General features: G+C 56.0%; 2 protein-coding genes across 3 annotated transcripts; both read left to right on the top strand.

Annotated features, from left to right (window-relative positions):
- Nucleotides 1-44: 44 nt before the first annotated feature.
- Nucleotides 45-3804, top strand: ppp1r8a (protein phosphatase 1, regulatory subunit 8a). Of its 2 annotated transcripts, XM_018747836.2 has the most exons (7): nt 45-191; nt 1217-1277; nt 1492-1645; nt 1724-1941; nt 2025-2169; nt 2519-2583; nt 2696-3804. In XM_018747836.2, exons 1-7 carry the CDS (start codon nt 142-144, stop codon nt 3053-3055), a joined length of 1053 nt encoding a protein of 350 aa, XP_018603352.2. In that variant the 5' UTR covers nt 45-141; the 3' UTR covers nt 3056-3804. The 2 variants fall into 2 exon arrangements, with proteins under 2 accessions (XP_018603352.2, XP_029103987.1); XM_029248154.1 differs by having other exon boundaries at nt 114-191; nt 1492-1941.
- Nucleotides 3805-8296: 4492 nt separating this feature from the next.
- Nucleotides 8297-14672, top strand: LOC114909396 (forkhead box protein O6-like). The gene is made up of 2 exons (XM_029248358.1): nt 8297-8803; nt 12798-14672. The coding sequence occupies exons 1-2, from the start codon at nt 8441-8443 to the stop codon at nt 14139-14141; spliced, it is 1707 nt and encodes a 568-aa protein (XP_029104191.1). The 5' UTR covers nt 8297-8440; the 3' UTR covers nt 14142-14672.
- Nucleotides 14673-18537: the final 3865 nt, after the last annotated feature.

Raw genomic sequence — 18537 nt, 5'->3', positions numbered from 1 at the left:
TCCCCACTTCAGCGCCGTTTCCCTCCACTCCTTCCGCCTACCCAGCGTGCACCGCGAACGGAAGCCGGGCAAGACTGTGGAAAGGAAGTCCGTCGCCTTCCCACAATGCAACGCGCGCCTGCGAATGGACGATGATGCAGGATGGCGGCGAACCCCAGTACCAGTGCACCGGTTTTCGAGTGTCCTTCTTGGTAAGGCGCCTCGTTGCAGCGGAGAAGCCGCTCGATGCGGGACTTAGAGGCGGAAATGACTCGGCACGAGGCGGTTTGGGCTCGTTCGTCAGGACGACGAGTCGCACCGTCTAGATCCCCTCGTGCATTCACTCATACATAGTCATACTACTACTACTAGTAGCTGTGCTGTGTGTCTCTCATCTTTCCATTTTGTTCCTGTGCGTCTTCTGCTCGCTCTCTGTCTTCCTTCCTTCCTTCCTTTCTTTCGATATCAGTAAATAAAGAAAACGGACTGAAAACGAGAGCGCGCGCGCGCAGTGCACCCCCTTGGTTCGGTCCGCGGTGGGGGGGCAGGCAGCAGTTTGCACCCTCTCCTGCACAACTGTGTTTCCACCTCTCCGTTTGCTCACATGGCAATGAAACGAATGAAAAAAGGTCTACAAATCTGTATTTAATGTAAATAAGCCCCCCCCCGGGCGTTTCCTTGTAAACTAGTCATGTGTAATTAATGTTTCTGAATTTTGAACCTGGATCACCACCGCTGTGGTTGAAGCATCATTTTGTTCCACTGTGTACAAGCTATATAGAGGAATGACAATACAAACAATTTGAACTTGTGGTGGAATGACCTCCTGCGTCCCTCGGAGCTGCTGAATCCCTCCCACATTGAAGAAGGGTCTCAATCCCATCTCTTTGAGAGCCACTTGCCTCCTGGTCTCCTGACAGCTCCATCAATGAGCCCTTATCTGCTATGATCATCTATGTATTTGTTATTTCCTTGTCCCTTCTATAGGACCTACTGGAGGGATGTGAACCAGCGACATGGTGGTGTCACACACACAAGCTGTGTGTCCATAGTCCTGTGTGTGTGTGTGTCTAAAGCTTTCTGTCTGTTGCTGATGCTCTTTTTACTCTGAGTTGTACGTCACATTGGAAAAGGCTGATAAAAGTGAATAAGGAGCGTCAGGACGTGAACACGGTGAGCTGTGATGTGGACTGGTGTCGAAACCTAAAAAGAGACCTGGTGCCTCATGTTGTTTCAGGGCAGGAAAACCTCCTCCTGGGCTGCATTTGGATGTCGTAAAGGGAGACAAGTTGATTGAGGTAAGGGCCCTGGGGTCATGGTTCAAAGACAGCGCTTTGAGGTTGTGGTTTTTTGGAGGCTTGCAGCACGTTGCACCAGGTTGTGGGTCACACACACCCCCCTCCCACTGATGTTAACTAAAACATCTCAAGTGAGTGATGGCGGTGTTCTGTAATGCTGCTAGAGCTGCACCTGTGAGTCTTCACATATATGTGTGTGTATTCACCGGTGTAGAAGTTGATCATCGATGAGAAGAAGTACTACCTGTTTGGGCGGAACCCAGATCTGTGTGACTTCACCATCGACCATCAGTCGTGCTCCCGCGTTCATGCCGTGCTCGTGTACCACCGGCACCTCAAGCGGGTCTTCCTCATCGACCTCAACAGCAGTGAGTGTGCGTGCGTGCGTGCATGCATGCGTGCGTGCGTTTGTGCGTTTGTGCTGACGTGTCGCCTCTTCCCCACAGCTCATGGTACCTTCTTGGGCCGCATTCGCCTGGAGCCCCACAAGCCCCAGCAGGTGCCTATTGACTCCACCATGTCATTTGGGGCATCCACAAGGGTCTACACCCTGCGCGAGAAGCCCCAGGCCCCGCCCAGCAACACCGCTGGGGACAGCAAAGGTGGAGAGGATGAGGAGCTCAGGGGGCTCCTGGGTCTCCCGGAGGAGGAGACCGAACTGGAGGTGTGTGAGTGTGTGTACATGCACGGATTTTCTTCCTTGTGTTTGAGACCTGCCCTGATGGTGACCTGTGGCCCACCTGACAGAATCTTACAGAGTTCAACACGGCCCACAACAAGCGCATCTCCACCTTGACCATTGAGGAGGGCAACCTGGACATCCAGAGGCCCAAGCGGAAGAGGCGGAGCTCCAGGGTCACATTCAGCGAGGAGGAGGAGATTATCAACCCGGGTACACACACACACGCTCACAACAAGATGCTTTTATTTTTTAATTCAGAGTCCTTTTGTACCTCCACAAGCATGTGGTTTTGTGTATATTTACATGTATTCATTTAGCAGACGCTTTTCTCCAAAGCAATGAACATCTCATAGAAAATACTATGTGTTCATTTCATTAGGAGAAAGAGACGTAGCTGCAGACACGTGATTAAGTAAACTTAGTTTTTCTTTCCAACGTTCGTCACACGAATAACTGCATAAAGCTCAGAACAGACAAATGAACATATGTGTGTGAAAGGGGGAACCTGGGATGTTGGGTTGTGTTCTGACCTTTGACATTTGACCTCTTTGTCTCACAGAGGACGTGGATCCGTCTGTTGGGCGTTTCAGAAACATGGTCCAGACGGCAGTGATTCCCTTGAAGGTAAAGATTATTTACATGTGTGTTTGGCTTCTGCTCAGCCAGAGGATGAGGATTCTGTGTAGCAAAATTCCTACTCTGAGTCCATCCTCTGTCCACATCTATCCCCCCCCAGCGGAAGAAGGCCGAGGGACAGGGACGCCTGGGCCTGGAGGATGCGGTGGCTCGGCGGATGCAGAACTTACCCCACAGCGGGGGCCTGTATGGGGACCTGCCTCCTATCAGCCACGAGGGGAGTGCCCACTCCACCGGGGCCCAGACTGGGACCACCATCATTGGGGGCCTGCCGCTGCCCTTTCCTAACCCTGCTCCGGATGTGGACCTGACCCACAACGCAGCCCAGCCCCCTCCCACCCTCAACCCTGCTCCTGCACCCGGGCCTTATGTCCCCGAGCCCCTCAACGAGCCGCGCAAGAAGAAGTATGCCAAGGAGGCATGGCCTGGGAAGAAGCCCACCCCGTCTCTGCTCATATAATCCCTCCCCCGGCGCCAGGGACGGAGCTGGACATCTGGTTGGAGGGCAGACTTGTGGGCGGGTGGGTGTCTGAGTCTGGGGTGAGAATCAGTACAGTGGTCCTCTGGGAGCAAAGGTGCATTGTGGACAAGAGGTTTTGTTTGTCTTTCTCTTTGTATGTTTGTTTGTTTGTTTGTTTGTTTGTTCATTTGTTGACATTAAACTCCAAGATCACATCCTTCTCCATGGCAACCAGACTGCCCAGAGCTACCAGTGTTGAGCGCATCCATAGGACAGACGGGTCGTCTTTGTGAGCATGCTCAGTGGCTCACCTGTTGGGACTCCTCTTATGGGAGCAATTTTTGCGTAGAGCAATTCCAGCTGTGGCCTAGCTGTGGGGTTCTCAGAGCTGCTCTTAATTTCCTTCTTTTTCACGGCAAACCCACAGAGCCCCTGTCTCTCACAGCTGGCCGCTGAGCTGTGGCCGTGTGCCCTAAGACTGATTTGGATAAAGGCGAGCAGGATGCGGTCCGCGTGGCGGTGCCCGTCACAGCGCGTCCAGCTCTCGGCTCCGTGACGGCGGCTGCGGTTCTGTCCAGTGCCATCCTGCAGAGACCAGTCCCGACAGGCCCTTGCGTCGCTGCGGAGAGGGGTCTGTTTTTATATTTTTATATTATGAAACGAACGCAGGTGGAATTTGAGCCGAGACTCACGGCGATGGGTCCTGTAGCCTGTGTGTGTGTCTTTGGATACTTCTGTAATAAACAGATTCACACATTCTGCGTTTGAAGTGAGTGCTTTGTGTTAAATTGGGATTGAGTTTCACTCCCGTTGGGAAGTTATTGCACGTGTGTCACCTGCCAGATGACGCTGGTGTCCATCGTTACTGAAATTCTGTGCAAAATCAGAAAATATCTGCCTTTAATTATGCTGTGTTCACATAAACAGTGTGTGTTTGTGGCACACAAGTATATTTTTATCATGTATGGACTGAAAGATGCACATGGAGAGAAATTCTTAACATATTTACATGCAGGACCTGGCACCTCAGAGCCTATTATGTTAACATTGTATTTATTCGCTTAGCGGCTACTTTTCTCCAAAGCGACGTACATCTCATAGAAAATACAATCTGTGCATTACTTTATGAGAAAGAGAGACATAGCTACAGACATGTGATTCTTAAGTTAACCTAGTTTGTTACTTTCCACTTTATGCACCGATGTTAATCACACGAGTGGTGTGGAAAAACTCAGGATAGACTAATCCTGATACCTTCCTACAATTTTTTTAAAAGCACACTAACATTTACATACAATACAGGCGTAGCTGTGTAAGGGTTTATCCAGGCATGATCTTAAAGTTATGGTGCGTGAACATTTACACCTTACCTGACCTCAAGAGATCATGGGCAAAGTGAGTCTAGAAGAGGTTGGTTTTCAGACCCTTAAATGTGAACAGAGTGTCAGCAGTTCTGAGTGAGAGGGGGAGGTCGTTCCACCACGACGGAGCCGGAACCGACAACCTCCGTGCTTTACTTTTCGTGCGCGGGCCCACCGAGCGAGCAGAAGTAGACGAGCGAAGGGGTCCGGTTGGGGTGTAGCGGTTGGTTGATCGAGTCCTGTAAATATCTGGGAGCAGTTCTAGCGATGTCTTTGTAGACGACGACAACAAGGGTCTTGAATTTGATGCGGGCAGCTATAGGAAGCCACTGCAGAGAAATGAGGAGATACGTGGGAGCGCTTCGGCAAGTCGAACACGACTTGTACCGCGCTGTTCTGTATCAGCTACAGAGCTTCGATGGCAGTAACAGGAAGGCCACACAGGAGAGCGTTGCAGTATCCAGACGGGACGTCACCATGTCCTGGACAAGGAGTTGGGCAGAGTCGGTTGTGAGGTAAGGACAGATCCTGCGGATGTATCTGCAGGACCAGGTTGCGGGTTCGAGGTCCTGAGAGAAAGACAGACTTGAGCCAGTTGTCGCTCCCAGACTTTACACCCTGTTACACCCTGAAGAAATGGTTGTAACAGTTTGTCCCAATGCAGATTTCAACCCAACACAACTCTGTTAAGTCACGAATCTCAACTAGATTTCCAATAAAATTAAGAAGGAAGAACATGCGAAACACCGCAGCAGGTACAGTGATGACAAAATGTTGGACTCTGCTTTCATCTCCCTCTTTTCATGGTGTTCCCTGCCGCGTGTGTGTGTGTTTCTACTGCACGTCAACACAAACATGAGTTACATTGCATTTTCCATCAACTGGAGAAGCTGTGGACACAACGAGTGTCCAGCACGTCTGTCCACTAGAGGGCCCTGGTCTCTATGTCTCGGTAGCTATGGCAACAGCCACAATGTTGTCAACGTTGTCCTTTAATTGTCTTCTTGAGCTACTAAGATAACCTTTGTGGGTTTTCCATAGAAATAACGCGTTTTGGCAAACCATCTTCTGCCTTGTGCTTCCTCATCTGGACACCTGCCAAGTCCTGGTCCCCCGACCGGCGTGAGCGTGAGTCTCCCAAACTCTCAGTGCTGAGCATCATGGGAGGGAAGTTCCCTCACCGCTGAAAAGTTTCATCGGCATCCCATCGCTGGGGGTCTCGGCATTCACGCGGCCGTGGGGCAGACGCTGCCTTCCTCCCACAAGTGTCGCATGGCACAGTTACCAACCTCATGTGACCCAGGAGGGGGCGGGATGGGGGGGGTACCACAATGCTCTCCTCGGCCCCCACTTTTGTGGGTCCGCCTGTTACGAAGAGCCACAGAGCCCTCTGCTTTCCACTGGCGCCTAGGAGCACGTGCTCATCGCCGTGGGCGTCGCTGCCGTCGGGAAGCGCTCTTTCCCGCATCGCGGGGGTGGGACCACGCAACGTTCCTGTGGATTTTCGGAAGGGGGCTCCGTGTCTACGTGTGGTCTTCGCCGTCCGGGACGCTCCGTGCGATCTGGGTCGGGGACCTTCTCTGTCCCGCTCACATCCAGAAGCCGTGTGTTGCGACGAGTTCCGGCCGCTCGGCAGCTCACGTGTAACGTCTGGTCCCGTCTGTGGCCTTAGAGCCACGATTCAGAAGGCAGTTTAAGGGGCTTCGAAAGGGCAGGAAAGCTGAGCCCCTCCCCCCACCCCCCACATCATGTAGACGGTAAAAGTACGGTAATATTTTTATTTACACCTTTTATTTAGTTAGCATTTACAAAGGAACCGCCTTCGAGTCTGGGCTTTCCCGAAATATTTCACAGGAATGTGTCCATCTCGCATTAATTCATAGCTGTTATTATTATTATTTCGCAGCACTTCGAGGGCCTTCGCCGACGACACTTCCTGTCCGTTCTGTGTTTCTCTCAGCAGAACAGTGCGTGCGGCGAGCGAGCGCCCACTCTTTTCGTTCCCGGGGCCGCGACCCTGACCGCGCTCTTCTTACAACTGTGCCGCAGCGCCTCAGCTTCTGCTCTCCAGACCGCAGGCCCATGTGTTCTGTGTTACCGCGCTGTTTGTTTCTGTGGAGCGCATCACCCGACCGCCCCCCGCTCCACACCCACCCCACATCATCAGCCGAGAGTCTTCGCTTCGTCGTGAGAGAGACGCCCCCCGAAGGCACCGGTCGTCGGCAGTACATGGAGGCGGCGCTTCTGGGGGACTTTCCGCTGAGCTGACGGGGTCCGGCGTCGTCCGGCGCCGCTGCGGCCGTCAGGGGAACGCGAGAGTCACACGTCTGCTAACAGCTGGACGGCGAAGGGCACCCGTTTTGGGTCCTACAGGCTCTCAGCTTTCATCGAGTGAGGAGGCAGCTGTGTGTCTGTAGAGTAGAGAGGGACGCCTGAGTGTGGGTCCAACGAGAGGTTCTGCTGCCGAATGGCATCTCGGTCTGTGTCTCTCGAGCCGCAGTTGTGTGACACACTCATGTGTGACACGCTCACAGCTGGGGAAAGAACGCTCTTCAGCGCTTTGGCTACGAAAGACTCGGTCTCTGAATGTCCTCAGTCCCAACCCTGTCGCTCACTATGGACCAGCACTCCTCGCAGTCCAGCGCCTGTCCTGGAGGCACGGGACTCCACTGGACAGCCACACACACTGTCACTCAAACACACACACACACACACACACTGTGGGCACTTCAGGATCACCTGAGACATGTGTCTTTGGACTGTGGTAAGAAACCAGAGCACGCAGAGAAAACCTGTGCAACCTCCGCACAGACCGAATGGGGTTGAAGGCCACTCCTGACCTTCCTCCTGATTGTCAGACGCTCTCGGTGTGTGTGGGGACTGACCCCAGTGTGTCCTGGTGCACCCAAAACCTGAAACGGGCACGACGAGTGAGATGTTTGCTCCTCGTGAGAATCTGGCTGCACTGGAGCAGCTCGTGGGCCGGAAGAGTCATGAGGGACCTTCTCACATCTTCTTCCACATGCTCTTTGTGTTAGAGAAGAAGGGATTTCGGCAAGTTCCCCTCAAGGGCGCTTCCAAGGGTCATCTCCTCTTCCTTCCTTCCTTCCTTCCTTCCTTCCTTCCTTCCTTCCACAAGTCAGTTCATCTCTCCTGTTCTCCTAACACTGATCAATTATGGAACATCTGGGGAGAAAAGAAGGAGCCCAGGAACTCTTGGCTTCGTTCCGTCTGCAGTTTTGCCGCTTCATCAATTATTCATACGACCTCATTTTTAGGCGCGTAATGGTCTTCGCAGCGGGGGGTGGGTGCGGGGAGGCGAGGGGGGGGGGTGTTGGGGAAGGGGCGTGATCACGACGGGAGTGCGTTCAGTTGGAATGTTGGCGGCGGGGGGCGTGATCTGTGGGCGTGTCCAGCGCGGGAGTGGGCGTGGTCCCCGCGTCCAAAGGGAGCCCGTCGCCGGTTACCGATCAGCAGGGAGGGGTCTCCATGGCTCCACATCAGCTCCACAGCTCCACAGCTCCACATCATCTCCACATTTCCAGACGCGGAGCTTTCAGGGAAGGAGCGCGCGCACGCGCGCGCGCACACGGTCACACACAAAGAGACGGTGGCGCCGCGCACTCGTCGTCTCCCGGCGCTCCGTCCCACAGGCTCAGCTCTTGTTGCCCACAATGAGTTGGATCGTGCAGAAGCACAGGAGACGCACCGAGGGACGGACGGCTGACGGCCGATCGGCGCCGGGTTCCGTGCGGACACCAGAAGGATGGCAGTTCGAGTCCTGAAGCACTTCGTTTGACTCGCTTTATGAAGTGATGCTGCGCCGGGGGTGCCGACACTGAGGGTGGGGGGGAGGGTGCGGGGGTCGCCATCCTCCTCCTCCTCCTCCTCCTCCTCCTCTTCCTCTTCACACACTCTCACTCTGGACTCCGGGCGCGTTCTGGAGAAGCTCGTGCAGCCGCTCTCGGAATCGGATGCGCGTTCGCGCCGAACACTTTCGCTGGCGGTTCCGACTGAAGGCGCGATGTCCGCGATTGGGGGGGCGAGTCGCTCTGGACCCGACGGCGGCGGCGGCGGCGGCGGGCTCGGCTCGTGCACCTGCACCCCCCCGCCGCCACCTCGCGCCGACCGCTTCCTCGGAGGAGAAGGAGGGGGGGGGCAAAGGTTCCCCGCACCTGGCGCGAAGGCGGAGCCCGGCGGCGCCCGCGCCACCAAGTCCTCGCGCCGCAACGCGTGGGGGAGCCAGTCTTACGCGGAGCTCATCACGCGCGCCATCGAGAGCACCCCCGAGGGGAGGCTGACCCTGTCGCAGATCTACGACTGGATGGTGCGATATGTGCCCTACTTTAGGGACAAAGGGGACAGCAACAGCTCGGCGGGCTGGAAGGTAACAGCTGCCGGCTCCCTGCAACCTCACGTGAACTTTACTCCAGCGCGGGACACTTTACCCCCATGGGCTCGGAGGGTGTGAGCAGGAGGAGGAGGGGGGTGGCAGGGGTGTTTGGGAGGTAGCCTGGGGGCGAGCGCTCGGGGGCCGGGGCTTGGAATCCTACTCGTGCCCCGATACCCTTGAGCAGGGTACTTGGGCTGAATTGCTCCAGTGAGGGTTAGGGTTAGGGTTAGGTACCCCGCCGCGTAGACGGCTCTAAAGCCCGGTAAGCTGCTTTGGCGGAAGGTTCCGGCGACATGAGTAAGTGTGATAAACAGTCGGCGAGGTCCTGACTCTCCTCCGCTGACCGTACCTGTGTCGTTACCCTCGGGAGTCGCTGCTCTCGCTTCCTCGAGCGGAACACGAAGTTGGTGCGCGAGACGTTCGGTGCCCGGCCGCTCTCGGCACAAAGCGCTGCAGGTGCGAGCGGCGCTCCTGAGAAAGACACGTTGTGCGGCGCACAGGTCGGCCGGGCGCCGAGTATGTCCCGCGCCCGAAAGCGCAAGGCCGGTAGGGGGCCGGGCGGCTGGACGGCCGATCGAGCCTCTCCGCTTCTCGCGACTAACTTGCTTTTCGCAGCTGCGGCTCGAGAGAAGCGCCGCCAAAACGAACCCCACGGGCAGGGCGGGTTCTCAGCCTGAGGAGCAGCAGCCTTTCGGCGGAGGTCCGCGCCGGAATGGTCGAGGTTTTGGCGTCTGACCGCGAGTCCCTCGAGAATGAAGTCCGTTTTTAAAAGGAGCTCCAAAGTACAGCCCTGGATGTCGGGCTCCGACCTCAGGTCTTGCCCAAACTCCTCTCTCGTGACTAATGTCATTCCAGGCCGCTGAGGCTGACATGTGGACCTTCCCACTGCTCCCACAGGCTTTTGTGGAGCCTCATTGCTCAGCCAGTACGGGCAGTGTGCGCTGCGTGCGGGTTCGAGGGTGAGACAGGGCGCGGCCCCTTCGCCCACTCGCATCCCGGGGGCCAAATTTGCTGGACTCGCAGGACTTGGCACTCCGTCGGTGTAAAACCGCAGCCAAGGGCTGAGAGCCCACCTCCGAGTGTCCCGTGTGACAGCAGCCTCAGCCGCCCTCTCCAGGTGCGGTGAGTTGCTCCTCCGAGCGGAAAGGGAGGGGTCGTTTCGGGGACGTTCCGCGTTTGGCGTCACGGTCGAAAAGCAGCCCAAGGCGGCGCTGGAGAAAGAGGTCTGTTGACCTTCGCGGCCCTCTTCGCTTTGCGCTCCAGCCGTACACCGGTATCTTTTGGCGCAGGGACCGGTGAAGGTCGAGGGACTCTGCGAGCGTCTCCGTGGACGCGATCTAGGGACCGTGCAGCTGTGCCGGACTCCGCGGTGTCGGGTTCGCGCGCTCCGAGGGCTCCGTGTCGGCTGTGCTGTGAAAGCCACGGCAAACCATGTAGTTGAACACGAGGGAAGAGACGCCACGTGTCATTTTCTGTCGTTCGGCTTTCTCTCCGTCTAACGGGCTCCGATTGGGCAAACTTTAAAAAATTTTTTTTATTTATTTATTTTATTTATTTCTTTAAATGTAGAGGCTTCGCCCCGATGAACGAGGGAAGAGCGGGCAAGTCTTATGAACAGCGCGGTTTATTACCGTGGTTTATGGCAGCTTGCATCAGTGCCTCGGCGGAGCCTGCGGCTGCGGTTCGGGATGCTGCGCGTGCGGCCAATGAGGCGACAGCTAGAGGAGAGCGCAGAACGGACCGCTGACGTGAACGTTGTTGTCATGGGAACGGAGATGGAGAGGTGATACAGGGCCTGGTTATCAACTGGAACACCTGTTTGTGTTTTCAGGATCTTGATTGTGTGTGCGTGTGAGTGTGTGTGTGTGTGCCTGAGAGAGAGACAAAACCCATGTCTGTGTGACGTCCCCATTAGTGACGCACAAGGAAACTCATGAAGGCTAGGCTGTTAAATATTTCATTGTCCCCAATGTGTGTGTGTGTGTGTGTGTGTGTGTGTACGTATGTGTGTGCGTGTGTGTGTTCTGCACCAGGAGATGTTTTGAATATTTAATTGTCCCTGATTCCTCCATTAAGTTTCCCTCCATCGCTCCGTTCTTCTCTGTCTCGCTGCCCTCGTGAGACTCACCTCACTGCCCCCCCCTCGAGGGAGCAGGACGGACAGAGAGGCAGAACACAGCAAGAAAGAGACAAATCCAAACCCATGACATCCCCCCGCACCGGTTTGAGCGCGGTGCCCTTGCCCAGTTTGTCCTTTGAAACCTCTTGGCCAAAAAGCCTGGGTGCTTCGTGGTGGGGGGGGTAGGGGGGGTGCCCTCGTGCAAAGGCTCTGCCGGCTCCTCCTCCCCGAGGGAACACACGTTCCCGACGAGCCACGGGGTTCATTCCAGGACACGTGACCGTGGCCTTAGCTGTGGGCTCATCTGCAGGGGACTGGTGGGGGGAGGGGGGTGCGGTGCTGCCCCACATATGACTGCACACGCTGTGGGGATCTTTAGCCTGCATGTCCACGCTGTCCACACTGTCCACACTGTGCACACTGTCGGTCTGCTGCCTCTCGCTCACTTATTTTGTCTCTCTCTTTCTGCTCCGGTCAGGTCTCATGGGGGATGATGGGGAGTCAGGAAACAGGCCTGCTGCCATGGCAACAAAATCCCTCCCTTCCCTTAGCAACCGATGCCTTGACATTGTGGTACCGAGATCGCCCGGTTTGCCAGGCTCACAGGCAACGGAGTGTGTGTGTGTGACAGAAACACACTGTATGTTGTGTCACAAGGATGGATCTGTGTGTTTTCACTCCTACAGTTCCACCGTTGTCCTCAATCCATGCCTGTGTGCAGGTGTGTGGGAGGCGGAGCCACTTTGTTGTCATGGAGACGGAGGCAGCGTGACGGACACTCTGCTGTGGTGACTGGGAGTTACTGGGGGGGGGGTCCACTTTTGCTTCCACCCCCACCTATGTTTGAAGTGCGACGCTGCCTAGGGAGCGCGCTCAGAACGCAGTGCCTCTGCTGTACAAGGTGATCATGTGAGGAGATGTGAGGACAAGCAGGAGGAGCTGTTGTCCGTCATCGATTGCACGACTCGACCGGGTCCTGGTTCAGTGTTCACAGTGTTCACCGTGTTCAGTGTTCAACGTTCAGTGTTCACAGGGCCCCTGGCGCTCGCCCCGTGTGCCCAAGCTTCGCCGACCGGACTCTTAGTTCTTATTACCCTCTCAGCGGCTCGACTCCCAGTCTGAACTTGTCTCAGGAGTCTGGAGGTCAGTGGGTCAAAGGACAGGACTGACCGACCGCGTGCACAATCAATATTCGCCGAGCTTTTCCGTTACCGTGGAGACGGAGTGACGGAGCGTTTGGGCTATGAGCTCCGATCTCCTCTTAGAACGCGACCCCTAGGCTGCAGCAGCCCGCCGAGTACGGAGCAGAGGCAGCGCCCCCTCCTGTGCGTCTGTTCGTGTCCGCTTTGTGTCCATTTTGCGTCCACTTTGTGTCCACTATGTGTCCGCTTTGTGTCCCTTTTCAGCACTAACTGTGTTTTTATTGCAACTCCTCAGTGCCCAAATGTCCTGTTTGTGAGACGCTTTTGTTTCTTACCCACTGGCTGCTTGTTTCAGCTGCACCTGTCGCCTGTCACCTGTCACCTGCCATCGTCCCAGGGAGGGGACGCTCTCCGCGGGGCGTGTGGCTTTAGCGAAGACGAGGTTGATGTGCAGCTTGATGCGATGCATCTACTCTGTGGGGCTGTCGTCCCGCCCTCTCAACACTGACGCGAGTTAGAAACAGTGTCGGGGTGCAAAAACAGTTTAGGGGTCATCAGGGTGCATCCGGACCGTGGACCCGTGTCCGCGTCAGAGTCCCGCCTCTCGCTCGCGGTCCGGACGAGCTTCCCTTGGACCCGGGGCGCTGCGGTGTGGTGCTTTTCCTCTCTGCAGGACGCCGGTGAGTTGCTGTCTTTCTAACAGATCTCCCCCCCCCATCCCCCGCAGAACTCGATCCGACACAACCTGTCCCTGCACAACCGCTTTGTCCGCGTCCAGAACGAGGGCACCGGCAAGAGCTCCTGGTGGATGCTGAACCCGGAGGGTGGCAGGATGGGAAAGGCACCCAGACGCAGGGCGCTCGACGCGCAGGGTGGGGCTCCCTACTCCAAGACCAAGGGTAGGGGCCCCGGGGCGAGCGGGGCAGGGGGAGCCGGACCGGGACCCCAGAGATCTCCGGAGCACGGCAGTCCCGCCGGGGGGACAGTCGCCGAGGGAAGGGGCGTCGGCTTTGATTCCTGGATCGAGCGCCTCCACCCCCCCACGGGCTGCTCTGCCCCCCTTCCGGGTCGTCCCGACCGGGAGCTGCAGGAACCCGTGGAGAGGCTCCGGTCCTGCGCGGCCTCCCCCCCGTTCTACCCCAGCCCCGCCCATGCCCGCTCCCCGGCCTCGGAGGGGCTTCCGCAGCTGGCGGACCTCGCGGCGTGTGTCGGCGTGGAGGACGGCTTCACCCAGCCCCCCCGGGCAGAACACCCCCCTTTCCCCTTTACCGCGCCTGCATCCAAAGGCCAGGAGTCCTACTACGGATCCGTTTACGGGCAGGCACGCTTGGAGGGGGTTCTGCACCACTCGCCCATGCAGAACCGGCACCCGGACTTCCGTGGCGCAGCAGGGCCCTGTTCGACTTCCGGCGCCTTGCAGGAGCTCCTGGGCAGGGGGAGGGCCCGTTACAGAGCCGACAACCTTGGGGGGGAGCGGCCGGCGCTGACGGAGCCGGTCTGCAGCAGCCTGCAGCCTCTGAGCCAGAACCGGAGCCAGAGCCGTGCCCCCCTCCCCCTCGGCCGCGGCCCCGGCCTCTCTCCCGACGAGCCCTGCTCCCAGACCCTGTCTCCGCACTTCCACGGTGGCCTTCTGCCGTCCTGCGTCCGCAGCGTCCGCGGCGTCCGACACGTCTACGGCCGTCCCGGCGAGGTCCCGCCTTCCGCCCCGCCCCCAGACCCGGGTGCCATGCTGGGTGCCATGCTGGGTGCCGTGCAGGACTCGTCTCACCTGGCCTCCGCGCCTCAAGCCAGACCGCCGCTGTTCCCCGGGGGACACCCCTGGGGCGTGATTGACCAGTGCGGCACCGGACCCGTCCACCAATGCCAAGGCCCGACCGTGGACTACGCGAACCGCCCCCTGTGCCCCGACCGGGACCCGCACCATGGCGGCCTGAACTGCAGCGCGGACTCTGTTCTGCTCGGCGACTTTGTGGACTTGCACAGGGCAGACGTGAGCTATGACTGCGCCGTGTCCCAGGTGGAGCAGTGTCCCCTGCAGGACCGAGGCAGCCAGGGGTGGGTGCCCAGCTGAGAGGAGCACGGCGTCCCTTCGCTTTCCCACGTTTCTCTCGGGGTCCGACCATCTCCTCAGCAGCATCGCCGGGAAAGCGGAGCCTCTCGCTGTGTGTGCGTCTCCGCTCATTAATGTGGGACGACAGTGTGTCGCGTGTGTTTCTGCATTTCCGTGCAGGAAGTTCTCCGCGGCTCCATTGGCGGCAGGACGAGGAACTGACGGACGTTCTGTATTTTTAAATGTACTCTAGCAAAACGCGTTTCGTTTTGCTTTCCAAGAGGAGTGACGCGTGACGGTTCGGGGTTCGTTGTGTTGCTGAAGAACTTCGCTCGTCTCCGGCGAAGACATCGTAGGCTGGGTGTCCCTCGCTGAGAGCGGGTGCACCTCCTGCTCCCCATCCTCCTCCTGCTCCTCCGCGTCCTCCTCGTCCTGCTCGTCCTCCGCATCCTCCTTGTCCCGTGTCCCAGTTTGCACCTGCAGCCCACGGTGAGCGGAGCGGCTGTCGACGAGCTCCGCGGAGATGCGCAGGGATCGTCTTTCTCCTCTCGTTCCCCAAGCTGTCGAGCAAATCGATTCCTTTTATGAACAAAACCTATATTGCAAATATCATGTAACACAATTTTGAAATACTGAAGTGTTTTGTTGTTTTTCTCTTTTAAAGAATTCAGTTGCTCACCTTGTTCAATTAAAATGAAGAAGACAGTTTTTCTTTATGTCTGTGTTTATCTGTGTGTGTGTGTGTGTGTGTGTGTGTGTGAGAGAGAGAGAGAGAGAGAGAGAGAGGGAATTTCACTACGCCACTACACACAACAGGCCTGTGGCCGCCCTCAGGGTGTGTCTGCATGTGTGTGTCAAGGGCAAGAGGAATGAGCCCAAATCGCTGTGAAGCGCTGCAGCGATACAAAGTGTTTGGTTGAGGGTTTTGCCAACGAAGGAGGTTCCGCTCGTTACGAAATATACGGTTCCGCACCCTTTTTCCATCGCTGACCTTCATCGTTCGAAGCGTTTGTTCGGTAAAGATCCGGCAGCGTAACAAGCGTCTCTGAACGGCATCCTCCACGGTTACCGTGGTAAAGATGAGCAACAAAGGCGATAAAAATGTTTTCCTTCTTCGTTACCTGCATCTTTACCAAGGTACCGATAGTTCTGGAGGCCACTGTAACGCTCACTTTATTACCGTGACTTAGATGAAGACGTCGCCTTTGTTCATTTATTCATTCAGAAGAAGAAGAAGAAGAAGAAGAAGAAGAATTCCATGTAATTCCAAAGGGTTGTGTTCCAGTTTGCACCTGCAGCCCACGGTGAGCTGAGCGGCTCTACGCAGCCGTACACGTTACACGCACGTTACGCACATGTGCGCGGACCTGTTCTCGGGCCACTTACTCTCTTCTCAGATCCCATCACTGCCACCTTGCTTGTGCCCTGCAGGAAGATGCGGTAAGCGGTGATGAGGACGCTGGACGCGCTTGGACATGCTCAGTCACACACCTTAAAACAGACAGAAGACACCTGATACTGCCACAGTGATGGTCTTGTGTTGCCATGACAACAGCCTCCTCATTAGGCCCTTTGTTGGACTTCACATGTCTGGCTGGTGACAAAAAGCTACGAGTGCCACTCATTCTGCAAAAGGACTGTCAGTGGAAGGCGGACCAGCTACAGGGGAGCGTTCACACACTCATCACCTGGGGGATATGACCCACAACCTGGTGCAACGCGCTGCAAGCCTCCAAAAAACCACAACCTCAAAGCGCTGTCTTTGAACCATGACCCCAGGGCCCTTACCTCAATCAACTTGTCTCCCTTTATAACATCCAAATGCAGCCCAGGAGGAGGTTTTCCTGCCCTGAAACAACATGAGGCACCAGGTCTCTTTTTAGGTTTCGACACCAGTCCACATCACAGCTCACCGTGTTCACCTCCTGACGCTCCTTATTCACTTTTATCAGCCTTTTCCAATGTGACGTACAACTCAGAGTAAAAAGAGCATCAGCAACAGACAGAAAGCTTTAGACACACACACACACAGGACTATGGACACACAGCTTGTGTGTGTGACACCACCATGTCGCTGGTTCACATCCCTCCAGCAGGTCCTATAGAAGGGACAGGGAAATAACAAATACGTAGATAATCATAGCAGATGGTGTTGGGCTCAACGATGGAGCTGTCAGGAGATCAGGAGACAAGTGGCTCTCAAAGAGATGGGTTCGAGACCCTTCTTCAATGCGGGAGGGATTCAGCAGCTCCGAGGAACACAGGAGCTCATTCCACCACATCAGGGAGTTCTCACAAAACTGAGAATCAATTGGCTTTCAATTCTGTACGCTTGTGAGCTCGACCACCAAGGAGCCAGAGGTGGAGGACCACGGCGCCCTTTCTGGGCTGTAGGGAGTGACCAAGTCCCGTAGGTAGTGGGATCCAGCCACCGGAAGACACACGACCAGGAGACACTTAATTCTTCACCCGTGTCTTCTATTTCTGCCACATCTTCCCCCATGTGTGTTTATGTCCACAAAGAGACAGAGGCAGCGCGGAGAAGCACAGGGGAACACACGGCGGTCAGATTCAGAGGACGAGAGGGAGGGAGTCTTGTGGGATCCATAAAAAACGTTTCTTATTGCATCATTACATGCTTAAAATGCTAGTTTGTATTTGATTTTCCGTGTGGAGAAGCTGAGATTCTATCTTCAGAAATGAATTATCATGAATTTTTCACAAGGCACCGTGAGTACGAGAATCGAGCTCAAAGTGTCCCGTTCCAGCCTGTCGAGAGATCCCTGTTCCAAGAGGCCGGTGGGAGGGCTTACGGAGGGAGGGGCTACGGAGGGACGGCGGGACGCTTCCCAACACCGGGCCCTTCATGTTGTTGCTCTTCCTCCCCGGCTCTCTCTGCCCACTCGCTCATTAAAAGCAGCAGTTTCTAATTAAATCCCACTTGAAAGCCTGAGAAATTCTGACTGCGACTCCATTTGCATCTTAAAGGGATTAATGAAGTGCTTCAAAGTCTCTTCTTGCCTCTCTGTTCCTCCCTGGTGCCGCTGCAGCCACGCGAACCCTGCGCACGTCTCTAAACGCAGGGAATGCAGCCACGCACGCTGGCATACGCACGCTCGCGCTCGGACGTCCCGGCCTCTTCTTACACTCACATTCACGCTGATCCAGGGCCCCGTGCAGTTTTACACCAGCATATGCAGTGCGGGGCTCAACTCTGCATTACTGGGGTCTTTTTTTAACACAAGCGCTGTGCTGACCTCCAGTGGCCTCTTTTTTGAGTGCCGGATGGGTACTTGCACGCACGCACACACACACACACACACACACACACACACGCACACAAACACACACACACGCACACATCACACATGTTCCTAATACCGTCAGAAATGAAATACAAACTACAACAGAGTCGTTTCAGTTACAATATGATTTATTGTTCTCCCAAATCAGAGCGCAGCGATTAAAACAGTTCTCCAGCGCAGCCTGGGCCAAAACGTTAAGCTATTTCATCTGCAGCTACTCATTCATATACACAAAGCTGCAGCTAACAACAAGAAAAAGAAAACAAGATGGAAAAATGGGATGATTAACAAAAAGTTGTTAAATACCGATCCGGCGGCATGCGAGACCGTTGCCCTGCTCAGCTGATGGAGCTTCTGCTTTTCTCCGTTCACCTTTCTATTCGCGGAAGTATTTCGAAACAGTTTCAGAAAATGCCACTTCTTGCCAGATCTTCATCTCATAACCAGGGCGGCTCGGTCCTTATCGGCTCCTAAACCCAGTACTGGTAAAAACAGCGCTTTTGCTGATGCCATTAAATGAACGCACGCTTGGCCTGAGGCAACGCAGCAGAGCGTCACACGCAAGTCTTCTACCATTCCGCACCTATCTCCTCCAGATGAGAATCCAGGAAGCTGCTCTCTGAGGAGGTGTTGGTCATGTCCCGCTCATCTTCCAGCGGAGTCACGGAAACCGCATGGAAAACCATCCCCGGCGGACTTGTCGCGCTCGAGACCTGGCTTCGGAGCGCCACCCGCCGTGGCGTTTTGGGGACCTGGTAGGCGACCGCCGTCTCCGGCGTAGTCGTGGGGACCACGCATGGAGCCCCTCTCCCCGACGGAGATGCGGGAACCTGGTACGGGACATCCCTTCCGTGCTGGTTCTTGAGCGGAGCCCTGGATGCATCTCCCGAGCGTTTGACTTTCCTGGCACTTGTGTTTTGCCCAGATGCTTCTGGAAGTTGCTCGTGCTGAGATGCGGGGCTCCTGTTATCCTGCACCCGCTGGAACTGCTGATTTTGGAATTCCGGAACGTTGTATCGGAGGTAGAACTGCTCTGGCACCTGGTACGGACGTTGCTGCTTTTTCTCCCACTGCTCCATACGCCGCAGCTGTTCCTTCAGCGTTTGCAGGTG

This window comes from Scleropages formosus, chromosome 23 (genome assembly GCF_900964775.1).
Source record: "Scleropages formosus chromosome 23, fSclFor1.1, whole genome shotgun sequence".
Classification (NCBI taxonomy): domain Eukaryota; kingdom Metazoa; phylum Chordata; class Actinopteri; order Osteoglossiformes; family Osteoglossidae; genus Scleropages; species Scleropages formosus.
This window is presented reverse-complemented; position numbering and strand designations above follow the sequence as displayed.

Excerpts from the sequence above, each read along its gene's own strand:
- ppp1r8a (XM_029248154.1), top strand. The coding sequence starts at position 142 with ATGGCGGCGAACCCCAGTACCAGTGCACCGGTTTTCGAGTGTCCTTCT. Across the intron at positions 2,170-2,518 it reads GGAGGAGATTATCAACCCGG|AGGACGTGGATCCGTCTGTT; the intron begins GTACACACACAC and ends TTTGTCTCACAG. Across the intron at positions 2,584-2,695 it reads CGGCAGTGATTCCCTTGAAG|CGGAAGAAGGCCGAGGGACA; the intron begins GTAAAGATTATT and ends ATCCCCCCCCAG.
- LOC114909396 (XM_029248358.1), top strand. The coding sequence starts at position 8,441 with ATGTCCGCGATTGGGGGGGCGAGTCGCTCTGGACCCGACGGCGGCGGC. Across the intron at positions 8,804-12,797 it reads ACAGCTCGGCGGGCTGGAAG|AACTCGATCCGACACAACCT; the intron begins GTAACAGCTGCC and ends CATCCCCCGCAG.